The sequence below is a fragment of the Sebastes fasciatus genome, chromosome 8 (genome assembly GCF_043250625.1).
Source record: "Sebastes fasciatus isolate fSebFas1 chromosome 8, fSebFas1.pri, whole genome shotgun sequence".
In the NCBI taxonomy this organism is placed as follows: domain Eukaryota; kingdom Metazoa; phylum Chordata; class Actinopteri; order Perciformes; family Sebastidae; genus Sebastes; species Sebastes fasciatus.
In genome coordinates this window covers 22,435,829-22,462,131 of record NC_133802.1, presented here as the reverse complement: position 1 = coordinate 22,462,131, position 26,303 = coordinate 22,435,829, and the positions used below count along the sequence as shown (strand labels likewise).

Here is a 26,303-nt window from a genome sequence, read left to right as displayed (position 1 = left end):
AAAAGAAACTATTAGCCGACCAGTTCAGGATGAATATCAAGAGAATAAAGTGAAAATTATATGGAATAACCCGACTCCCTAAATTCCAGGATTTGGTTTGCGAGCAGAAATAGTTCCCAGAATCCTGTGCAAAGGTATCATTTTATTCTTACCCTCCTTTAGTATGGTGTCTCTCTCTGTGCCGTCTATCTTCTGTCGGCCAATAATATAGCTGGTGGCATCAGCAAAGTAGATGAATTCACTAGCGGCGTGGAAATCCAGAGCTCGAGGGTTCATTAGGTTCTCAATGGGAATCATGTACTCATCAGGCACCTTGGCGTTCATGTCCATACCCCGGATGATTCCAGGACGGCCCTTACCGTAAACCAAGAACAACTCATGGTCTGGTTCTGCAGAAGAAGAAGAAAAAACTGTCATTATTTCTGCCAGCTATTTTGTAACCACCATTACTTCATTGCCATCATTAATCATCGCTGCTGAAACTAACGGGAAGGGGTTCCTTCTTGTCAAATTAAATGTTTCCCTCAGTCTTGATAAACTCACTCTTGCAGGACTTTCCATCACTGCCAAGGCTGAATCCAGAGCGACAGCGGCAAGTACGGGTCTTGTGGCTGTTGCTCAGCAGACAGATGTCAGAGCAACCTCCCGCCTTCCCAAACTGATCCAGGGCACACGCATGGCTGCGCACTAAGTCAGGAGAAAGTGGAAAAAACACCAACAGTCATGCAATGGTAACTGTTATCAAAGGATCATTTAGCAGTCAAGCTACAGTATTTGCATTCTTGAATGAGTACCTTGTGGTTGGCGCCTCTGGTGGTAAACGTGCAACGCGGATCCCCGGTCGACCCGCGTCACCACCTGGAAGTCGGTGCTGTTGAAGCGGTTCACTCGGATCACACTGGTCTTGGGGTTGAGGTTGCCTTCGTCTGAGTTGGTGGCGTACAGGTAGTTCTCAAATACAGTCAGCCCGTACAGGTGCTCAATCTGAAACACAGAGAGACAATAAAGCAGCAAAATTAAAAAAAAAAGTTATCCTGTGTTTGAAAATGCTGACGTTCCTCAGTAAGACAGCCTATGGTGCATGACTAATGGCTTTTGTGATATCGTTTGCGTACACATTTTTATCTTGAACGCTAAATTCTGCAGAGTGAAACTTTCCCAACAAACTATTTATCAGTATGAAACGCATTTTGACAGGTTCTAAAAATGTGAAGAACTCTCTGACAGACAGACAGAGAGAGAGATAAAGAGGGAGAGTTTGTGTAAACTTGGCTCAGGGCAGCATAATGGCTCCACTTCCCATCTGCTGTTAAGCAGAGATAGGTTTTACTTTTATAAGGGTCTACTCTGTGCAGCTCTCCTCTACTGTCAGAAAGATGTATGGGTTGGGATCATATTACCTCCCCCACTTCTCTCTCGCGCACACACACACACACACACACACACACTATCACAGCAGTCCTGATTTCATTAAGATCATTACTCTACTTTAAGTTTGAGCCAAGCTTCGCTAGGGCCAGACTAATATGTTTAGGGAGGCACTCGCCAGGAAAATCACACACTCTTTAAGTAATATCAATCAAGACAATAAAAAGGACTAATCCCCGGGAGAGGCAAAGCTCTCTTTGCCTTGATATGCAGAAGACAACTGGAAAACAGTACTGACTCTAAAGATGACGATATTAAATCAATGATGATGCAGATATGGAAAACAGATGTTTTGCGTTATCGAAGGGAAGTTCTGAAAAGTCAGTAGGGACTCTGGGAAATCTATATTCTTGACTGCGTCTCTGTGTATGTCTTGGTATTTTTTGTGTGCACACCCGTCCAACCATCCTTCAAAGCTCACCAGCAGGCCCTGGATGATGGTGTGTCGGTTCTTGCCCTCATAGTCGACCACTTCGATGTAGTCCAGGTAGGCGTCAGCCCAGTACACCAACCGGTTGACCAGGTCCAGTGTGATACCATGGGGGAAGACAATCTTGCTGTCCACCAGCTTAGTGCGGTTCTGGCCGTCCATGTCACAGCGCTCCACCCTCGGCGTGGACCCGTAGTCTGTGAAGAACACTTTGCTGTAACAGAAGAAGAAGAAGAGCAAAAAGGAAGGGGGGTTCAATGACGGTAAGGTGACAGAAAAGGAAATTGAATTAACAAGAGGAAATTATATAACTTAAGAAATTGGATGAGTGCTCTTTGACTATCAATTTGGCTTGACATAAGATCATTGACCAGAACTGAGATATCTGTATACTCATTATAATGAATTAAAAATGATTTCCAGGAGAATAAAAAAAAGAGAAGTGATACTTAAGAAAAGGGAACTACTTAAGATACCAGCCTGTCAATATCAGGAACCCGAAACAGCCAACATGCAAGTGTTTCTGTGGTGCACAAGTATCTGTCTAGATTTCCGTCTTGGTCAGCATGTCGTCTGATCATAAGACAGCGTTTTCCTCTCATGTGTTGCTAAAATGGTACTGGGGGTATTTTTAGGTCAAGAAGACAAGTGGAGGGAAGTACAGACCCCATTGCCGGGTCCAAGGCGATGCCTTTAGGGTTGTACAACTCTTGGTCCAGCAGGGTCACGCATGTCTGGCCGTTCTTGTTGCAGACAAACACCCGGTCGTCCACATCATCCACAAAGTAGAAATTTCCGGTCAGCCAGTCGATAGCCATCTGCTCCACATCTGAGGGATGCGGAGGAGGAGAGAGAACAGGACAGAACATTACAAAAACATGGGAGTACAGTCATATAACTCTGGGTCATATACCAGCCTCATTTCAAAACCTTTCGCTTTATGATGCCATAACCCTCTCCCTCAAGAGCGCCCACACACTAAAAACTAAAAAATGAGCGTGTGTCATCTTCCTGCACTGCTGGGTCCAACAGGTTGTCCATTACTAATACTCCATGTCTTTGATTAAGGCAAGCAGGGCATGGGGGAGGGAAAGAAACACAACAAGTGACAGATAAAGAGTGAGGGGTGAAGGCCTGCACTTTCTAAACTGAACTCCTTTCAGTGGAGCAATAACACAGAACTCCTGTAAGGAGAGAGACTCAAGACTTCACTTTTGGATGAATTTAAGGATATACTGTATGATGAAACTCATAAGTGTGCATGGCTCATTTATTGTAAATACTAAAGAAGACTCTGAATATGAAGAGAAAGTCAGTCAAATCAGTTGTACTAGCCTGGTGTGCTTGCATAGGAGCCACATAACCTAACCAATATGACGCAACACCGATCTACTAATAAAGTGTTTTCAATTTCAAAGGAACTTTCCAACGGGAACAAAAACCTTCTGAGGAATTCAGGATCCTTAATACCTTTGTTTCGAGAGGAGGAACTAGGCTAAAATGTCGCAGAATAGTTAACCACAGATGCCGCAGCAGGTACCACTTGTGAACAACTTAATTCACAAAATAAGGAAGTACTGGTTGCTGCTATCAATATTAGGACAAAGGGCTGACATTTTAATGTTTATTAATGTAATACAAAAAAAGAAAAATTATGAAAAATGCTTCCCGACTACTTTTCAAAAAGAAGACATCTAAGATTACAAGCAACATACATACCAGTGTGACCAATTAAAGGACGAAACAACACGAAGGGTCTGGGTAAAGTGACAATAGCGTAAATACTGCCTGGCATGAATTCTACATGTCTCTGGAATCTACTGGAGGGATGAACATAGTATAATTTTCTTGGTGTGAAGGCCATCAAATATGATTCACATCATTATTATAAGCATCAAAACTTTCAGTGACCCCTGGTGCCATCTGCATTTGGTTCTCCACTCCTTTATTTTTTTCTTTAATTTTGCCATCCATCTGTGTAGAGCTGCAACGATTAATTGATTGGTTGTCAACTATTAAATTAATTGCCAACTATTTTGATAATCGATTAATTGTTTGAGTCATTTTTAAAGTAAAAAAAAGTCTAAATTCTCTGATTGCAGCTTAATTATTGTCTGGTTTCTTTACTCCTCTATGACATTAAACTGAATATCTTTGAGTTGTGGACAAAACAACACATTTGAGGACATCATCTTGGGCTTTGATCAACATTTTTCACCATTTTCTGTCATTTTATAGACCAAATAACTAATCAAGAAAATAATCAACAGATTAATCGACAATGAAAATAATCGTTAGTATCAGTTCTGTACATGTCGGGCAGGAAATGTAAAAAAAAAAAGAAAAAAAAGCAAACAAGCCAAAAGATCTTTGCCATGGCAGCACAAAAACATGACACACGAAACTCTGGTGGTGAACTCAAAGATCAGTCAATGTGACCCAAAAATACAGTTGCAACACCTCTGCCAAATGAATTTGACATTTTGTAACCCCACTGCTTACTAAGGCAACCTAAAAAGAGGAAGCTTTGCAGACCTTTATTTCAGACATACCCCCAGCATAAGTGTTAAGTTAGCACTGGAAACATTTCTCACTCTCTGAGATCTTCTGTTCTGCATGAGACTGGGTGCAGAAATCCCAGACCACAGGGAGACCCAGCTGTGTGAGTGGGGGGGGACTTGAAGATACATACAGTCTTGTGTTTTAACAGCTGCCACCACACTTCCTTTCGAAGCACAACACTGCATACACACATACACATCACACAGGCTCACTACTCACAGTATCAAAGTGACCACACGTGTCTCTCCAGTTAATCCGAGCGACAACTTTGATGTTGGGGTACACGCATGGGGTCTAACACTTTGTACAGTGAGCCTGCAGTTAACCCGTCCCAGAGCTTTGACCATTCATAAAGAAAAAACATCTGCACTGGATCCCCACCAACAATGACAACCATGTTGCTCGAAGACAGAGCCAAAGCAAGCTCCACAACAGAGCATACACACATCTGGGCCTAATGTAGAACCCCTCCACCCCTCCACCCCACCTACCAAACATACACAGAGCTTCAAAAGGCCTGCCCCACATGGGACTTACAGTATGCCTGCTACAATATAAGCAGAGCTGAGGAGAAAAAGGGAAACTGTGAAGGATGGGGTTGTGGAGGTCGTTTGCAGAGACAGACAGAAAGATACTGATGGTGAAAGAAATCTATATCAGAACTAGGGGTGTAAGAAAATATCGATACACATACACAACGAGTATCGCGATACTGTATCGATTCACCAAAACACTAGCGATTTTTCTTTAACCTCTTAAAAATCTGACAGCCCTTGCCTTTGGGCCCAACCGCTATTCAATCTTTTGGAGGTTGTAGCGGGCTCAGTTTTCAAGCTATGCCAGCTAAAGTTACTGCCGTATGAAATATAGCTTGTGCCAAAGTTGTGCTGAATTTTGGCAAGGAAAAAGTGGCATGGCGATTTTCACAGGGGTTCCTTGACCTCTGACCTCAAGATATGTAAATGGGTTCTATGGGTATCCACGAGTCTCCCCTTTGACATGCCCGGTTTATGGTAATCCCGTGCAGTTTGGGGGTGTATAATACAACATTGTGTATTTCTGGTGTGTTCTTTATACTATGACAATTTTCTGAAAATTAAATTAAAAAAAACAAAAACACAATATATCCCCTTGCTTACAGTATCGCACTACATCACAATATATTGAATCATCACCCCAGTATCATGATACATATCGTATCACCAGATTCTTGCCACAGCCCTAATAAGAACATTAAAAGATCTGGTGCACCTTCAAGCTGGAAATGATTTATTGACAGTCGGCAAAGGTACTGGCCATCTAACATCTAAAAGGGAACTGTAAATACATGAGCTAGTAAAAATCATATTCAAAAGAACAGGGAGGGAGTAAATATAAGTCCAAGATTCTAACAATGGGGGAAAGTTTGTCATGGAGTTGATACTCCCATTGGTATCAGCTCTAAAAACCAAACTCCTTTAAAGAAATCCAGCTGGAAGCCTGGCTGCACAAGGCATTGATTAGACTCCTATATGGAGTCGAGGAACCAGTTGTGCAACACAGTGACTATTGTGTTGTGTAACAGCCTACAACTATTGGACCCAGCCAGTCTGTTGACGTCCTTACTCATTGAGCTTCTGGTAAGTGGAAAGTTTGCTGGGAAACTGCATGAACCCACCCCTTTCTCCTCATCCAACCACCCTGCCCTCACAACCCCATTTCACTTCCTGCCCTTAACACCTACGGGCTCACACTACTCTGAGGAAACGCTTCACAAACTGAAGGGGGTCTCACTGGCAACAACAAACAGGCTTTCTGCCCAAATAGCAAAAGGTATTTACATACAGGGCCACAGCCTATTTAGTTCTTCAAACTAGTCACACACCAGCGCCTACACTCAGGAATAACCCAACAAAATTTGTACTTGAATGTTAGTTCCTCTATTTGCACATCAGTGCAAGTATTCCTATATTTAAATGTTAGTGCAAAGTAGGGCTAGGCAATATGATGATATATATCGTATAAACTAGATAAAAATGTCTATCATATATATTTTTCTATGTTGTTTCTATCGCTATATAGGCTAGGCGTATATTTATTTATTTTTTCTCTATAATTTCACTTGAATCTGTTATGTTCATTTTACAATCAATTTCTTAAAATAAGAAAATACTTTTCATTTGTCAAGTATTTAATTGACACAGGACTAAACAGCAATATGCTTTACCAAGTGGTTATCTTGTACAGACTATTTATTTATTGAATTATCAAAAAACATGCTGTATTGTGATATATATAATTATCAAGATATGAAATGACCTATATCATGATTGAAAATTTTGGCCATATCGCCCAGCCCTAGTGAAAATCTGAATTGTCATCATGCTGCTTCCAAAATCCTCCCCCTGCCAAGAGTATCCTATTAATCTGTGCCAAAAAAAACCTCTTTGACCTCTGAAGAGCACAGTTTTGGAGTTTAGTGATTATAATTTTTCATAAGGATCTGACCAATGACCTCCAGTTAAGAGGCTATAATTCCTAACAGTTATGGCATTGGCAAATCCCCGTCTGCTGCAAGTGAAATAGAGACGTTATTGGCTGGATAGGAAGACCTGATGACAGGGGTAATATGACAAAATGTCAAAATGAGGTCCTTTAGGTAGAATAGATGTGGTCTTTGGATGACAGCTGAGAGAATAATGTAGAACATCAGAGATCTTTGTTTAAACTAGATGCACATTAATATCTAGTAAAAAAAAAAAAAAATGGCAATCTGTCTTTTTTGCAATGAGACAGGATGCCATAGATGATTTTACCCCATGAAACTCTACGTTTATAGTCAGATCTTGACACATATTTATAAAGACCTTCTGTGCACTGATTTATTCTGGAAACCTTAAGAACAAAGGCTAGGAAGAAGGAGGAAGGAGGTCTGAACGATGGGCAGAGGAACATGGGGAGAAGGGCTGGTCCCCGCTGTGGACTTCCGCCCGGCGGGTGGAGAGGATGGGACGGGTAGGCTCTGCTCCCCTTTTATCTTCCCAGTCAGAGACTCACACATGCAGACAGAGCAGGCCACATCTGGAACCCTCGTCTACTTATCTGACCTGCTCTCTCTGGCTCCCAGAGGCTATAAATCATCCTGTTTGTGTGAACCCTGCCTCTCTCCCCCCCCTGCCTTCATCCATATCCATCTAAGACCAATCCCCAGGTCTGCCCACCATACGTAGGAGGAGTGCACCTGAGCCCTGCTCGTTATAAAACACCGAATAGAGCTGACAAAGTGGCACCATTTATATGATCACAAGTTGTTTTGAAAGAGCAACTTCACCTTTAAGAAAAGGAAGAACACACGGGTCAAGCTTGGCAAACGACCATAAGGGAAACAATACAGCATATGCAGCAAATGGCCTTTTGACTCAGCTGAGATCCACAAAACTAACGGAGGGGTTTTTTGCTTTTTTCTCACAGCTGAAAGCCCAGACTGATGCAACATCAAAATGTGGAGCCAGCCAAAGTGCAAAGAGAGCCTCTTGCCTGTTTGTCTGTTGGCTCCCTGAGTGACCCATCAACAGACGTGCCTGGACACACACTGTCAGGGCTTTCCATTGTGTGTTATAGTAGAGGACAAGTGGGCCATCTAACCACTAACATCTTAATACATTTTTATGAAATAAAACATTAACCTTCAGGGGAAAAGAGGAATTGTGCCACTTCACACAGCAAAGGTCATACATTTAATGAGTGTAGCTATTGTTTAGAGTTACAAGATGAGATGCAACAAGATCTGGGTGGCTTACCGCCGCTGCTGAACAATTTCCTGGGGGAAACCCTTACTGTAGTACTGTACATCACAGCACAGCGCCAGATCCACAGATAATATATCTCAGACTTTGCCCTTCTCATTGTGTGAACACTCCAGAGCCATTTCCTAAATTTAATAGAAAGTCAATCACCTGGTTGTCTTATTCCAAACTGCACTTTCTGATACCAACATTAGATATTGATAAATGCTAGTTTTACTGCAATTTAGTTAGCGCAGCATCAAAGGAAGACAGATAAAGATAAAATATAATACAATAAGTATATACTATATACAACACTGACTTAACTGTACAATAATTTGTGCAATAATTCAATTGTGCAATACTGTCATTAATACTGCATTTATACTTTACATTCAAGAAATATTATTTTTCATTTCTTATTTATACCATTCTGGCATTTATATTTAACACACTTAATAGTTCCCACTTCTCAGCATTTTGTATTTACTTATAAGCATTTTGTATTTACTTTTTTGCACTGTGGTTATATGTTATATATTTCACGTCTTAATGCAAATATTTGTACATATTTTTTATATTCTCATTTTTAATTTTAGTACTTGTATTTCTTTATATACTGTATATATATTTTGTTTATATTGTAGCATTACGTAAATAATTGACATGTTACACACTACTTTATTTCTATTTTCTTACATTTCTTATGTTTATACTGTATAAGAGCAACGGTAATGCCCCAATTCTCCCCCCCTGGGGATCAATAAAATATTTCTGATTCTGAAGCAACTGCACATCTGAGTTTAATTTTAGAAGCTGCCTCTAAAGGTGTACACAAGTGGGACAGCACATAGACAGATACAGTATGTGTACAGTGGCAGCAGCGGGAATGAGTGAAAAAGTCAAATCATAAAAGGTAATATGTCACTAAGTAATAGGTGCATGAGTCAAAGGTATTTGGGTCGATGTGTCTGTGTGTGTGCGAGCATGAGCTACAGCTATGAGCGTGTTGAAGTGACCTGACTGGACAGGACATGAGACGGCCGGAGGAATGTAGGGGCTGTTCAGGCTGACATAACCCAACGTAGGAATGTAAATACCATCTGCATGACCACTCGCATATACACACCTCCAAGGTACAGCAAAACACTACCTTCTCTCTTTCTCCCTCTCATTTGATCATTCCCTTGTCTCCTTTGCTTCAATCTTTCTCTCAGGGTCCCTCTACACGTCCACCCCTCGCCCCCCATTTACCTCTCAGACCACTTAACAGAGCGGTGGATGAAAAAGCCACAGTTACGAGCCAACACAATGAGGGGCGAGTTGGGATATGGGCAACTCATGAGAGTGCAGTGAATCAACTGGAAAAAAGCCATTTTAGGACGCTGGGGTTCACTGAGCCTCTGAGCCTTGGCTCTGCCCCAGCTGTCAGCAGTGACAGCAGTTGCACAGGCTTCATTTGAAGTGGATATGAGCCGAGGCACTTCTAATCGCGTCGCAGGTTTTCAAGTTCTACACACACACACCCGCCTTTCTCCACTTGTTTTCTTCACGTCTGCCGTTCCACGCCTGGGGCCAATTCTCAAGGGAAGGCTTCCCACACGCACGGACGCATGCACACACACACGCACGAACCCACACCCTCGTTTTTTATGTATTGCCTACCCCCATTCTTAGGGAGTAACGGCTCTGTCAGCCAGGCGAATGAAAACAAACCTTGTCAGAGATGTAATCAGAGATAAATCATGTCAGCATTATATGAGCAAGTCTCTCAGAGGGAGGTGTGCACATGCTCTGTATGTTAGTCTGGGTGTTGCGCAAGAGGTGAGAGTCTGTGAGTTAAGACGATGACTATGGCTGTGAGGACACTACCTCCACATTTCGCAAGACATTTCCCTTTGTTTATCAGTTGTGGTCTATAATATCCTCTTAGGGTGCTTCCGAACCTGTAGTCCGGTTCATTTGGTCTGGACCAAAGGAAAAAATTATCCATTGTTGCATTTTAGTTTAGTTTCCTGTTCAGACTGACTTTTTACAAATGAACCAGAGGAGTAAACATGAAGTTATACACACTGACAGGTAACTTGTTGATTGGACAGTTTTGGCGATTGTCATTCTGCATCATCAGGACCCACATGGGGGAATCAAATGTTGTTTAAGCAGCACTTTAACGCTCCCAGATGACTTTTGCAAACGCATAGTCCAAACGACGGGGAGTGCACAGACACACGCATGATCGCGCACTGTGGGATCGCTGTCACACTTTTTAATGGAGTTGATGAACTGAAAAAGTACACAGAGTCGGATACAAGCACATGAGTTTTAACAGCTTTTGACCTATTAATAAGGGAAATACACGTGCTGACGTGCTTATATACATGGCCTTAAATACAGATCGCTTCGTGAACCGATTTCACGATCAGAAGATGGATTTATTAGTAGTTTAGCTTTTGAAATCATGCTAAAATCACATACCTGCTATCCTAAAATCCTGTGGTTGGTTGGTTTGATTGCACTCCACAAACGAACCATACTAGCCGGGCAAATGGACCTGAGTTTGTTTTAACCAAACCAGACAGGTTAGGTGTGAAAACACCCTTATAAAGACACACACAAACATGCGCTATCTATCTACAACACCTTCCAGAACAAAATGCACAGTAATTGGGAAGACGTATGAAGGCAGAGAGGATAGCTGTGGGGAAAACCTAATGCCAAATGTTATCATATCAAAAATCAATGACCCGTGTTAGGATACAACTGATTACATTCAAATGCATTAAACAAGAGCAGTGGAAAAATACATTCCCAGGCTTCTGAATAGCCACGCGTAGTCAGTACATAAATCAGGCTACACAGTGGGTTACAGTTTGCCTGTCAAGAAATGTGCAAATTAATGCCTGAAGGCGTGCTGCCAGCCTCATATGTATCATATCACTGTAAGTAAGCTACACACACATTGCCTCTATGGGATGATTTAGTGGTGTGTCAGGGTGCCCCTGTTCTTCAAAGACAAACCTTTTGAAAAATAAAGCTGGACTCAGCGTTTCTACTTGGCACTTTTATGCTGGTATGAGCAGCTTTCGGAGACGAGGCTGTGTTGCTTCACGTTTTACATTTATCTGAGCTAGCAGATGTAAAGTTGACCATTTGATTCCTGAGGCAAAGAACGGAAATTTCACACGGGGGTGAGCTGACAACTCAAACTGATTACCTGAGCGCTGCTTGCATGTTCTTATGCGAGGAATTCATTTCTCTTTCACTGGCAGTTTACAGCTAAACTGTCGTGCCCTCAAAGTACCTGACAACATTTTTCTGTGTCAGCAGGAAATTTTATTTCTAAAAAACAAAAGCTTTCCGTTATAGTCAGAGTTGTTTTTTGTCAATGAAACTACTACTCACGGTGCAGGCTGAGGGAGATGTTGATGGTGCGGACGTTAATGACAGTCTTGAGGTCAGGGATGTTGGCGCACTTCAGCTGGGTGGCGGCGGGGGTGTCACCCACATCTATCCAGCAGACGGTCTCCTCGGCATAGATGAAGTCCATCGCCATGGTCTGCTTGGTGGTGATGGAGGGCAGCCGGGACGTGGAGCCGCTCAGGGAGGTGCAACGGATGTCGTGGAGGTTAGCAATCAACAGCATAGGTAGACGATCCACCGGCTCTGGGGAGGGTGATCAGGACAGGGGCAAGTGGAGAAGGAGGAGATGGAGAGGAGTCAAAGGTCAATACATCTCTCTCCAGTAAACAAGCTTGTAAAACAAGCAAGGGGGTGCCACACCATGCAGATGTGATTATCTGATATAATACAGCAAGAAAGATTTTCAACAGAGAAACAAAACAACTCAAATCTAGAATAAACTGCATCTTTCACTTTTTCGTGTGTGTGTTCTCACCATTTTTGGCTTTGCAGGAGCGGTTGTCAGGCTGCAGCAGGTAGCCCTCCACACAGCTGCAAGTGTAGGCGCCCTCGGTGTTCGTGCACGTCTGACTGCACGTCCCGTACACATTGCACTCGTTGAAATCTACAGGAGAAGGATACAATGCATTAACAGACACAGTCATTGATGAAATATATTGAGACTGTACAGCACTTATTTACAGCTATTTCTTTATTTAAAACAGGCAAAATACACAAACACGACAATATGATGACATGACAATATAACCTCAAAAAAAGAAGAAAAAGTAAAGAAAACAATAAATAAATATCCAGACAGAGGCAAAAAAATAAAATTAATAGTATCTCTTCAGTAACTCAAATAATTAGGTTTACAGTACCGATACATTTACAAACTGAATTATACATATGACAGCATATTTAATGTTTCATATAGTCCCACTTATCACTAGAGCAAATGTTTTTCCGTTTCATGTTGTGCTACATTTTTGTGGTTTGTAGCAATTATTTTTTTCAAAAGAAATTGGCTTTGCAATGCATCTTTTACGAAACTTAGATTCAGGTTAATCCTGATACAACATTTTTTAGCACTATCTAACAAACCGCAAAGGTTACTACCAAACCCTGGAACATGCATTTATCTTCTTCCTTGAGGCAACCAGTTTGATAAAGAAATCTAATCTCCTCTGCATGTTGCCCCACGCACATTCCAGTCAGCGAGCAGGAAGTCAGAGTAATCAGATGATTTTATGATTTTTACTTTGGCCAAGCTAGAATAAATCCGCCAAATCACCCACTCACCTTTACAAGTCTTCCCATCTGCAGCGACCTCGTAGCCGTTGCTACAGTAGCACAGAGGCCCATCGTGAGTCACAGCACAGTGGAACTGGCACCCATGGGATTCACAGGCTGGTGCTTGCTCTGAAGCAGAGAAAAACAGAAAAAATTAAACACTGTGGACGCTAACATGGAAGGGAGAGGGCAGCATACATATCAGATTTAGAGGGCGAATCAATTCTGGACAACAAGGGAGACTAAATGAAGCCTGTTTAAATAATTGCATCCTTGATCTGGTTTGTGTGCAGATCACTTTTCTAATGTTAATCTTAATCCCGGCACAGTCTTCACAGAACCACGCTGTCATATCCCATCACATCTCCACTGGGAGATCAGATAGGATTGTGGGTGCATATGCGTGCGCGTGCATGTGTGTGTGTGAGAGAGAGAGAGTGGGGGTCGCACACGTGCATGCATGTGTATTCGTCTGTGCATGTGACAGACGAGGTGATTTGAATGCGCACGCGTTAGGGGGCCTCTTCTTTCCCGCCCCCAGAGGGAACTCAAGGACACATCCTTTTGGCAGGAAATGAAAGAGGGGCATCCACACTGCCCCTCATAGCTATAGGGTGTGTGTGCATGCGGATGTGTGTGTCTAGTCTAGGAGATAAATGGGGTAGGTTTGTGATAGTGGTCTGATATTACAAAACAAATGATATTTCAAACAGCTTCTATTAGCTTTAACCCTCCAATAAAGAGTGTTGTGACACTCTTGAACTCAGGCTGATAAAATATTTCATTACTTAGGTAATGAGTGTGTTCACCAAGAACAGGCCTGTCACCCACATTGGGTGCCCCAGAGTTCAATCAACTTATTTATAGAAATGACAGTATGTGAGAGCAGAGGGACAGATATTATCATGATCATGATCAGCACTCATTCATTCAACAATATTCTCTTTGTCTCTTTACAGCTCCGTCACTCTTTTCGATGTCACAATTCACATGTGTAAAATCCTCTCTCTCCACTTCTGCAAGCTTTTATCTCTAAATTAAGATTTGCGCTGACGTGAAATATGACAGGCGTGTATTCATGTGGGTCCTACATCGTAACAACCCCTGGCTATGCTTTGAAGCTCCGGGACAGTGGCCACAGTCAGCAATATTTTGTATCAGCTAGGAAAAAGCCTTCACATGACCTTCCAACACTAAACACACCCCCAGGCTGATCTAAAGAGCTAAACTTCACTCAAAACTTGAGTGAACCTGTTGCGAAACATTCCCATTTAATCATTTACTAAGTATAAACACCCAACAGATCTGTAAATAAAAGAGGCTTCCACTAGCACAAAGAATAAAAAACCTTGGCATCCAACAAAAAAGGCAGTGAATGGTCATGGACACACTATGCGTACAGTAGCTAGTGATAGCATGGCTGTGAAGAGCGGAGATTGGACCAGTGAAGGGCCCTTATTATATAAAGCCTGTGGCACTCTGGGCCACAATGACCCTTTTGTCGTGGCCCCGCTGAAAGGAAGAGTCCCCCAGCAAACACTGTGGCCCACATCGAATCCATTCAGCGAGCCTCACACACTGTGAGAGACCACAGGCAGCTAGAGAGCTCAAATACCCACAAAATGCACCTCTGTCCAGGGTCATTTTGTTCCATTTTGTACCCGAGTGTCTAGCTATGGGTGGGCGATATAGACAAAATTAGTATTGCTTTAATTATCATCAACATTATGTCAATATCAACCTGTGACGACACAAAGAATTCACAGCCAACTCACATCCATCCATTTCTAATGTGTTTTATGAGAACAAAATCCTAGAATAAACCAAACAACTCTGTTATAATCCATTATGATTATAATCCTATGATTAAAAGAACGTTTTTGTCAAATTTAAGAACTATTACTTTGACAGATTTTAGTTAAATCTAAATTATCATTCCTTTAGACGTGAGAAATAAATACTATTAAATAAAGTATGATATGGTAAGACTTTTGTTTGTATACAACGATACAAAGCCTGTTAAAAATTGGTGATTTCACATTCCAGGAAAGGGGATTTCTATGCTGAATAGCAGAGTGCATCACTACTACAACAAAGTGAGAGAGAGAAAGAGACATGTATAAAATAACAGGAGAGATGATAAATGTTAGTATTGATAATACTTATCACCCAGCTTCTATGACCTCCAAAAATGCATCCAAAAATATTGCTTAGGGCCTACTTTGATTCACTTTTTGGCTTATTCCTAAAAAAAAAATAATGTATTTTTTCCTTTGATAGAGTCTGGGGGGAAAAAAGTTTCTGGAATGTGGATCCACAAATCCTTTTGCTTGTTCTAACCTCAGAGAGAGTTTATAGTTGTACGATAGCAGGAAGAGCAGAGGAAGGGAGAGAAGTGAGGACAGAAAATGTGAAGAGAAAACAAAAGAAGAAGAAGAAGAAGAAGAATGGAGAGGAATGGGGAAAGTGGGGGGAGAAGAGGAAGACAGGGCAAACAGAGATGGTAACGAGTGCATAAAGGGCTTGAGGATACAGAGTGGTTAGAAAGTTGCAGCTCCAAGCAAACAAGCAACAGCAGCGTGTCAGACGTTTGACCAGGGGTTAATGAACGAAGCAAACAAATCACACAGTGACACACTGGAGGCCTTCAGTCCTAAACAAGCATGCCAAAGCCATTGATCCTGTTACTGCATGTATGGCAACCCTCAATTTCACTCATCTATAGCTCTTTAAAAGGAAGCAGGGAGTGAGAGTATAAGGCTGTTTGTCAAAAGGAGGCAACAGAAGACGTTTCACATTTGTGTGCACAATAAAGTGCAGCAGGAATGAGTCATAAAACCCAGAAATGAGTCAGCATTTCGTCTGCTCGTCTCGAAGTCGATTGTTTTTTTGAATTGGTTTTAGTTAGATGCCTGAAATAAGGTCACCGACTCATCAGCCGACTCATCAGCCTTTACAGCCTCGTTGTGTATGCTCACGCTCATGCGACCGTGGTGTAGTTCGTATATAACCTAATGTTAGCTTTTTACTTCTGGTGATTGCATTTACACTTCAAAAAATATAAAAGTAGTGTTCATTTATTAAGATTATCTTGCTGAACAAAATGTGTAAGTATCATAAACGTGTTTTCCACAGAGCTTATTTCCTGCAATAATCCAAAATCTAATGGAAAAATCCCATTGGCTTTTTGTTGATGGAACCAGGGCGATGCTAACTTCTGGGTTGGCCTACGAAAATATGTAATCCCCGTACCATTGTATTGAACAGGCGTTAATAACTAGCTGATGAAACTATGAGGAATGTATGACAATGACAGCACAAGTTCCAGATGCATCCCACTGAGGTTGCGACCTCCTCGAAGACATGCATATGATATGCATATAAGATGGTTCTGAAACTAGTCTGGCCTTGTGAGGGAACTACCAACACACACATACAATACATACACAATTAAAGGTCAAAGGGATAGTTAGCATGAACAGGAACACAATGTTAGAGAGAGATGATGAGAAACATTAGGGCTGGCGACAGAGACATGGAAGAAGAGAATAAGAACTGCTCTCGGACGCTGTACACGGCCAGTCCGTGAGGAAATATATGAAAGTTGACATTTTCCTCGACAATCCACTCATGGGGCTGACAGACCGGGTGCAACAGGGTGACGCAGGTTGAGGGAGACAGAGACCGGGTGGTGTTGGGGTCACGGCCGTAGTTACGCAACGAAACTGGAACGGCTGAATGATTTCATAAACCTAACTCCTTAAAAAGATCAGCTCATCTATCCATCAACTGGCCTGAAAGCAAATCCCTTTCCTTACGAAGATTCATTTCTACATCCAGGGGCTTTAATTGAAAGCATAAATTGACTCACTTTATAAAACAGGCTATTCCGGTGTGTGACATCTTAAAAGAGAAGTAATTCCCAGGACATTCCTACCTTTGTGCTCTCACTGTCTGGAAACAAGTCTACACATGTCCCTGTCCTCTACCTGAAAGCTGACAGGAGCCCAACAAAAGGTTCCATCAAATGACCTGATTTTACTTCTTAAACTAAACGGTTTGCACATATATCTGTTCATTTTGTATGGATATTTCACAAAATCAATGTGCATTCTAGCATTGCACACATTTTGGGAAAACTTATTATGGAGTAAAACTTTGAGAATCTCATTTAACTTTAGCAGACCGCCATGCTCAGTTAAACATAATCAGGCACCATCGAAGACAATTTCATTCTGTGAAACTACTTTGTGATTATTTGGTGCGTTCCATCACACATAGAGGTTGGTGGTAAATGCTGCATTACTGAACAGCGAGAGCTGTAAATCAGACTCAAAGGAGATAATGATGTGTATATCCAGGTATGCGGGGAAGCATAGGCTCAGAAACTGTGAGTAAAAGTGTATTTACTGGAAGTTGTGTGGAGCTGCAGAGTCAAAGGGGGCAAAGTAACCGCATGCAAACACAAGCAGGGCAGTGGCTTGAGTAATGAGCAAACAGTAGCTATCGCTGGTCTCAAACAGTGGCAGCATGCTGCCCCAGACACTTAAACATACACAAATACTCAAACACAGTAAAGTACACACTGTGGCACAAAACTTTCCCAAACACACAACAGTTTAACTTGCCTTCAAAGAAAACCAATACTCAGATTCTCTTTAATCTGCAGCCCATTATGATTTAAGAAATACATGACAGTTATTTCCCAACACTGTAGTGTCCCTTAATACAGTGACGGGCAAAGACTGGCAATAAAACAGGTCTCATCATGCGAGACAACTCTAACTGCAGCCAATAAACTAATTTAGGTCAAGACCCACTCATGAATAAAGATGAAAATGTGGTCTTACTACAAGCAGCCTCAAGTAGACCGACTCTCATTCCACAGTTAGTGGGACATGAAGGACAATGAAAGCCCACCGCATGCATAAACAATAGCATCAGGCCAACACAATAATCAGAGAGTCCTTTGAGACGGCGAGAAAAAAGGGAAAAGCTCTCCAGAGCACTGCCGTGACCCCATTTTTCTCTTCCCTATCAATCAGTCACTTCTGAGGGAGGCAGGTCTAAGGCCTTGCCCCCCAGCAGAGGCCCCATCACCCACAAGATGACAGAGAAAGGACAAGCCTGGCCTGCAGATCAATGAAAAGATTCAACTTTCACCCATATGACAGAAAAATAACATGACTGCCAATTGTCTGAAAGGGCTGCATTTAGTAAAAAGAAAAGGCCTTTTAAATATAGGCCTGGCACTATACTTTGTGTTTTGAACAAAGGATGGTAAAGAACGTTAGATATTATGAGACACTGGAACACATTCTCAATATATGCCGTTTACATGCTCTTGAGCAAGGCACCAAGGGCAGATCCCTTATATAAGTATGGGACTACTGTATACTCACATCTATTGCAATCAAAGAAGGTTCTTAAAAGAAGACTTCACCAACAAAATTACCATTTGAATATCAATTATTCACCTCGTGTTACCTTGAATTCTTGAAGAAAACTATGTTTTTCTCGCCTGCCTCCGCGGTGAACAAAGAATCAAAAAAGTGTTGATGAATTGAAGTAAATGGGGGGCACGTTCAACAACAGCAAAACTATATCAAAACATCTGTTTACAACCTCACACACAACTCGTGCAGTATAATCCAAGTCTTATTTATCCAGTCGTATGGTCATTACTTCCCAAACGCATGCATCTTCGCTTAAACCTTACTATTTAAAAAATAACTAAACACACATAATAATTACAATAACACGCAATAATTAAAAAACACTTCGGACTCTGGAAATTTGGGAAGTACTGTGTTTTAAATAGTACGTTTTTAGCTAAGATGCATGTGTTTAGGAAGTGCTAAGCACACGACTGGATAAATGAGAATTGGATTATACTGCTACGAGTTGTGTGAGTTTGTAAATGGATGTTTTGATGTAGTTTTGCTGTTGTTAAACACGGCCACCCATTTACTTCAATTCATCATGACTTTTCTCCGTTTATTGATTCTCCGTTCATCGCGGAGGCATGCAAGAAAAATAGTTTTCTTCAAGAATTCAAGGTAACAAGGAGTGAGCAATTGATATACAAATGGTCATTTTGTGGGTGAAATATTCCTTTAAAAGGTAACATTGTCAGGCTTGCTAACGCTACTCGCAGCTACATAAGTTATAGTCTTGCCTATTTGCTCGCTCGTAGTAAGAAAAAAGCTTTTCAGGGCCCTAAAAAAACAGTTTCATTCCCCAATGACAGCATAAGAATATATGCATGTTCTGATTTGTTTTTTAGTTTGCTATTGCAAAGAGTAAAAAAAAAACACAAATCAAGATTAAGTACCGTATCTGAGCCTTGGAACAATATTGCCTGTATCCACCTCACCATCCATCACAGCACCATTGAGTCCACCTGGTTACTCCCTTGCTATCATTTCTATACACAACCCACGCCAACTAATCCCAAACCGTGCCACACACTATGAAAATGCTGAGAAAATCTATTTCAGCGAGATAAAATTCCTGCCTAACCTTGCTACGCTCCCCTTTCTAACCACTCTTGTCAACAACTTTGGCAGAATCACTTGAACACGCCGACTGACAAAGTGTGCTTTCAGGCATCAGCGCCCAGGTATACTTGCGCAACCCGGCAGTTTGTACAAGCAAACACTTGGATGCTTGTGAAAGGCCAGGCCTTTCCCTGAAGAGAGGGGAGCTCACAAACAGCAACGCCACAACTCCTGGGCACACTGCTGATGTGTTTGTGTGAGGGGTAATGGGTGTGTTTTGGGTGTGTATTTCTGAGAATGTGACTGTGTGAGTCTATGTTTGTGCGCACGTGTGAGTATATGCATGCATTACAGCTGGTCTTGTGTCCTCAGGGACAGGCAGTGCATGTTGTGATTGGATGACATCATCACTGTGTTGTGTAAAGGCTTGTCTCGCAGTGATGACCAATGTGTGGGATGCTAACACTCTCACCCACTCTGTACAACTGTCCACTTCATCAGCTCAACAGTGTTCCTGCTCTGCTAAACAAACCGTATCACACTTAAATGCTCTGACTAATGCACTACAGCTTTTTCATCTAATAACTCTATGCAGAGGATCTTTATCTATACAGGGTGCAGTCCAATAAGTAAACTCTCGATAGAGAGGTGCAGGAATGAGTCGTAAAACCCGTAAATGAGTAAGCATTTTAGCACTTTCAGTTCCCTCATCTCGAAGTCGATGTGTTTTTTTTAATCGTTTTTTAATTAGTTGCCTGAAATAAGGTCTGTGGTTAAAACAGGTTTAAGAGATTTTAAAGTTTTGTTCTATGACATAAAATACGTCAGTAAATACCCCACTCGTGAATTTTGAAGCTTTTATATATCTTTAAAAAGGCGGTTGCTAACAAGTGACTAAATGAGACTACTAAACGTCATCACGCCGACTCGTCCGCCTTTACAGCCTCGTTGTTTATACTCGTGTTCATGCGACCGTGGTGTAGTTCGTTTATAGCCTAACGTTAGTTTTTTACTTCTGGCGACTACAAAAATCATAAAAGCGGTGTTCATTTGTGGAGATTATCTGGCTGAACAAAATGTGTAAGTATCATAAACGTTTGTTTGCCACAGAGCTTATTTTCTGCAATAATTCAAAACCCAATGGAAAAATCCCATTGGCTTTTTGTCGAGGGAACCAGTGCGATACTAACTTCCTGGTTGGCCTACGAAAATACGTCATCCCTGCTGCTCTCTATCACATAGGAGTACTGAATACAGAGGAGAACAAGGTGTGGAAATATTACATTGCAAGAAATAATACAAATAGAATAGAAAAACTGACATTAAAACACTTAAAGCTGCAACTGCTATAAAGATCAAATATATGAAAAACAAATTAATCTAAAATATCTAAAATTACTCCAATTTACCGTTGCAGATTCTGGCATAGACAACAGAATCTTTGGTTGATCCAGGTTATCCATGATTACGGACATTGTTTGAGAAGCTGACAGACCAACCCATGTTCCAGGACTTTGGTCCACTGAGACTTGATTGCAAATATTTGTTAAGTGATTTCATATTCCAGGAAAGGGATTTTGACACTGAATAGAACAGTGAATCACTACTACAACAAGCAAAATGGAGAGACGGACACACGGGTGTGCACAACAGAAATTAAAAGTATGTATCCCAACGTGTGTTATTGCAACTATAAACAGGCAGAGCTTCAGACAGCTCTATCTGAGGACTGACTTGCTGAGTACTGAGGCAATCCTCTGTAGGCAGCCAGTGTTTGCTCCTTTGTCTGCTGCAACAAAGACCAACACTATGGACCCAATATGTTCCATCGCTCATTCTTCTATCGACTCTAATTAATAGTAGAGGATTTGATGGGGTTCTTCTCCAGCTGCATCCGGGCTGAATGCTCATCATTCCTGCAGGGATTGAGGAAACAGCCTCATAGCTGAGCTGATTGATAAATTAATGACTTTTTTTCCCCAGAAAGAGAAATTCCATTGTAATTGCACAAACCAGAGCAGGCCAGCTCATTAAAGGGCCTAACAGAGGAGATTATTGGATAGAGATTACAGTTTTGGATGGGAAGACAAGGAGATGCTAGCGAGGAGAAGCCAGCTGGTCATTTTTGACCCACAACAAAGGTTGACACTCTTGTCTCTGTGCGACGGAGGCGATAGAGAAAATTATGATGCTATCTCTTCTGAGTGTGTTTTGCAATAAATTAGGAGTTAGCAGATTTGTGTGTGCATCTTACCTCTGCAGTGAGGGCCCTCGTCCCAGCCATCGGAGCAGTCAGGGACTCCATCACACACTTTGCTCATATGGATACACACATCCAAGTCCAGGCACCCATGTTCATTGACAGGACACTGGTTCACTCTGTTGTGTGAGCCTGGAAAACAAGCAAAACACATGTAAGGAAAGAGCAGTACAAAGCAATTTGGCTTGATAAAACTATTCAAAGCAGATTTTACAGTATATGGTTGGGCTGTGGCTATGGGTGAGTCTGAATTCCTTCAAGCTGTGGGCCTTAAGGCTGTAGATGTTATCACTCTTGGAAAGACCTCAGTCAAAACCAAAAGAATAAAACTTCAGAAAATGTCAGATATTTTCATTCTAATATTATTATAATAACCTTTACTTAATCAGGAAGTCTCTTTGAGATCAAGGTCTCTTTTGCAAGAGAGACCCGAGTAGAGAAGAAGAAAGAGATAAGACATAACAAAACACAGACGGTCGGTCATTCATTCATTCATTCATTCATTTATATCTCGGAGAGATCATTGAGGGCAGACACTCATTTACAATGACGCCGAGTCACACATAAGCACGTACATACAGCATCAGACACAACCTCTAGCCTTCTAGTTCAATGCACCACCTGTGTGATGATAGATGAAATGTGGTCAAAATTATTCTCTAATGCTCCTCAATGTTGGATCAAACCAATGAGGAAAACACCAAATATGTCTTAAATTGTCTGCCTTCATATTTATGCAGATGCGTTTATATTGGAGTCAGTACACACCACAGTGTACAAATGATACGCAAAAAGCAAGAACGGTGTTCTCATTGCACACTTTTTTCTTGCGCAATATCATGTCATTCATACGCCTTTTCATGCAAACCAAGCCGGTGCACACATGCAGTTACTGTGTAAACCCCTCAATTAGTACATTACGGGAAAACGATGAAATATGGTCCTCAAATGTGTTCATTTGGCAGATATCGAAGGAACATTATTAGAAAATTACAAAAGAAAACACCGACAACACCACTGAATCTAAAGGAACGTGGAGGGCAAAGGACAGAACGTGATCTCCTCCGGTCCAGAAAAAGCAGCGTCACACCAGAACATACAGTAGATGCAGTCTCTTCCCTTCATTCTCTCCCACTCTTCTCTCTATCTCTCCTCTCAGCCCACACTGCAGAGCAAACAGTTTGCTTTGGCTGTTTTTCCTCCTCCTCCTCCTCCTCCTCCTCCTCCTCCTCCTCCTCCTCCTCCTCCTCCTCCTCCTCCTCCTCCTCCTCCTCCTCCTCCTCCTCCTCCTCCTCCTCCTCCTCCTCCTCCTCCTCCTCCTCCTCCTCCTCCTCCTCCTCCTCCTCCTCCTCCTCCTCCTCCTCCTCCTCCTCCTCCTCCTCCTCCTCCTCCTCCACCTCTCTTTCCCTTTCTCTAACATCTGCTGACCCATTTTAGAAAAACACTAGAAGCAGAGAAAATAAAGTTCACCGCCTTCACAGGAAACGATCTGTGGAGTTCTGCGGGTTATGTACGGTGCTGAGAGAGGCTTTGAGAGGATGATATCTGAATTTGTGCACCCTGAGCTGCAAACCTGTTTCAGATGCCTCCTACAGGATCTGACATACACAAAGTCTTCAGTGTCTGAATACTAAGCAGCCAAAACGCAGTTCCTTATCTGAAGCGAGACTCTGAGGATAGAGGGCGTTGCACTGTAACGAAAATATAATTGACTTGACATTCAGTATGTTATGTCTTCGTGTCATGCACATCCAGTTGAGATGAGTTATTAGGTCTTAAGAGGAGAAGTAAAAATACATCTCTCTCGTATTCTTACAAGACATGCCATCAAATGAACCAAAGTGTGGACGCGTATAAAGACTTATGAAGGGAAACATTTGCCTGCATGTCGGCATTCCCTGAAGAAAACCACAAGCGTTCCCTCTAAGTCCTCTCTATCCATCCAAGAGATTAGTAACCACACACAGATCATAACTCGGTTAAAACAAGTACCTTAAATTGACAAGAGCTACCATAATGGTCCCACCACAGCAGCCCGTGTGGAAAATGTGCCACATTCGAAGAGAGAATTAGCTTCTAATACATCTGGCTTAGGGGAGAGGGAGAGCTCTCCCATCTGGGGGATGCTAGCATATTAGCCGCCCTCCTACAGCCTCGGCCTCTAAGCCAGCCTGATTTACATTCAATAAACTGCCAGCCTGGGGATTTCTACATATACTGCAGTACCAAGAATAAACTGCCATGCTCACTGGAAATGAAACCCCCTGCCAAGGATTTATAAAACAGTTTTCTCTGAGCATAAAAGACAAGTCATAGTGAAAGTCATCTGAATGACACACACTGCAGAAATCTGTGTCTTTGCAACTATGCATACACGGAAGCACACTTGACAAAAACAATGATGTGTTAAGGACAGTGGGTAACCTCCGGGTCTGAAAAGTGAAGCCAATGTGGAAGTGCCTTACACTTGCATTCTTTCTAACAGCCAGCAGGGGGCGACTCCTCTGGTTGCAAAGTCTGATTGTATAGAAGTCTATGAGAAAATGATCCTACTTCTCACTTGATTTATTATCTCAGTAAACATTGTAAACATGAGTTTATGGTCTCAATTGCTAGTTTCAAGTCTTCTTCAATACAGCATGATGTTCATTTAGTAAATTATGGTCCCATTTAGAGTCAAATAGACCATAAAGCAGGGTATGCTTTAGGGCGTGACTACCTCGTGATTGACTTACAACTCTAACCCTTTCACGGTGTGTTTTCAGGTCACGAAAGTTAATTGTAACATTTTGTTCACCGAAAAACTGCCTTAATCTTATTCAGCATCGGTTGTACTTTGCTCCACCCTCTCGTGTCACTTCTGGTTGCAAAAAGCCAAGATGGCGACAGGCAAAATGCAGAACTCAAGGCTTCAAAACAGCAGTCCACAAACCAATGGGTGACGTCACGGTGACTACGTCTACTTCTTATATACAGTCTATGGTTGAGGATTGAGCAGACAGACAGATAAACTAATGACATAGTGTCTGCTCTACATGATCCCAGGAACCAGGTGTCTATACACACTGCAGCCACCAAACGACTGAAGAGACAACTACTTTCCATCACACACGCTCCAACCTTTCCACTCATTGGGCAGCAGCAGCAGAATACGTTTTTTGGAAACACTCTAACAACTGCCAGCGATACACAACAGCCGGAAAGAATTGTTTGAGTTCCACAGCACAGTAATACTTTGGCAGGAGCTGAATAGGGACCAGCAGCAGAAAACTAAATAGAAAGGACAATATGGAGGATTAAATAACTTTGCAGGAGGGACAATGGAGATGAACCCTGTACTCCCTGCTCCAGTTTGGGAAGTTGTTGGCAGTGTATTACAATAAGCTCCCCCTCATACTGGCAGTAGCCATTTCCTGCGTCATCTGTCAGTGGAAGCAGAGCATTACTGTGCACATCTAAAGGGAGAAGAAGAATACAGCAGGACTTCTTTTCATATGCACACATACACATTCAAGTCCACAAACTATTGTATTCTTTAGCCGCTGACTGTTAAAACTACAGGATCGTTTCCAAACTGCTGTTTTCGTCCAAGGTTTTAGAGAAAGATGCAACAACACAATTTATTTTTGAGCCAAAGGGAGACTTGGAGCACTTCATAGCATGAACTAATCTTTGTGACACAGTGACCAACTATGTTGTTTTAGCAACCAATTCCGTGTTTTGTTCCTTTTGAAATGTCTTGGATCTCACGTCTGGTTTCCCCAAGATAAACTAAAGTGGCCTTTTAAGCCAGACTAAGTGAAATGATTCTTTTAAACATGATTTAGTATATTCCTATTTAGATTATTTCTATGAAAACTAACATACACCACCATCCAGATAAGCACGTAATGACAGGAAAGAAAGATGCAGAGGAGATTATTTTGCTGCTGGAGCCCAGAATTGCATCGTCATCACAAACAGGAAGGCCTTCGCTCCTTTTCTCCAAGTGCTGATCATGTTCAGGTTTTTGGCATCTGCAACCTTTCACTGTCAAACTGGAGATTTATGGGTCAGTGAAGCAACTGTATGTAAAGTAATTCATCAAGTCTGCAGTGCCTTTTTCTGAACTGAAAGATCATTACGTCATAATCCCTAATACTGTAGGCAAAGCCAACTACAAGTTACAGCTCCATGAATATGGAAACTTCCCAGAAGCATTTGGCTGTACAGACTGTGTAGATGTCATATTCCCATCCAAACTCTCTCCGCCCCAGATGCTGAGGAGAACACGAGTTGAAATAACTGGGTTTCTATTCATGTTTAGGGAGTACAGACTGCATATTTACAGTCCTCAAACACTGTTGCTCCGTGGAAAGATGTACTCTTCTTTATATGCTCAGCTTGAAAAGGGAGACCACAGCGAGAACTCTCAGAATAACTTCTAGTTTACTCCACACGTGTATGTAGCATGTAATCATTTCTATAGCGTGCAGAGTACACGGAGTTACGAACCAAGAAAATATATAATTATCATTACAACGTCAGTCCTTAACAACAGGATGTTCGAAACATACTTTTCTATGTAAATGTTGCTGTTTTGAGTTCACATCCTGCTTTTATCAGGCTGCTTTTGGTTGAAATAGAGTTATATAACTTGAACATTGGGTAGTGTGATATTATTTGTT

General features: G+C 41.8%; 1 protein-coding gene across 2 annotated transcripts in view; it reads right to left on the bottom strand.

Annotated features, from left to right (window-relative positions):
• Window positions 1-26,303, bottom strand: part of lrp1ab (low density lipoprotein receptor-related protein 1Ab) — a 99,968-nt gene that overhangs the window by 47,945 nt on the left and 25,720 nt on the right. For both annotated transcript variants that reach the window (XM_074644308.1, XM_074644307.1), the window contains exons 3-11: window positions 21,631-21,768; window positions 12,886-13,005; window positions 12,080-12,208; window positions 11,587-11,847; window positions 2,525-2,687; window positions 1,850-2,072; window positions 795-984; window positions 544-687; window positions 153-389 (exon numbers count right to left, since the gene is read on the bottom strand). In XM_074644308.1, the coding sequence (XP_074500409.1) occupies window positions 153-389; window positions 544-687; window positions 795-984; window positions 1,850-2,072; window positions 2,525-2,687; window positions 11,587-11,847; window positions 12,080-12,208; window positions 12,886-13,005; window positions 21,631-21,768 (1,605 nt within the window). The remainder of the gene's footprint in view (window positions 1-152; window positions 390-543; window positions 688-794; window positions 985-1,849; window positions 2,073-2,524; window positions 2,688-11,586; window positions 11,848-12,079; window positions 12,209-12,885; window positions 13,006-21,630; window positions 21,769-26,303) is intronic.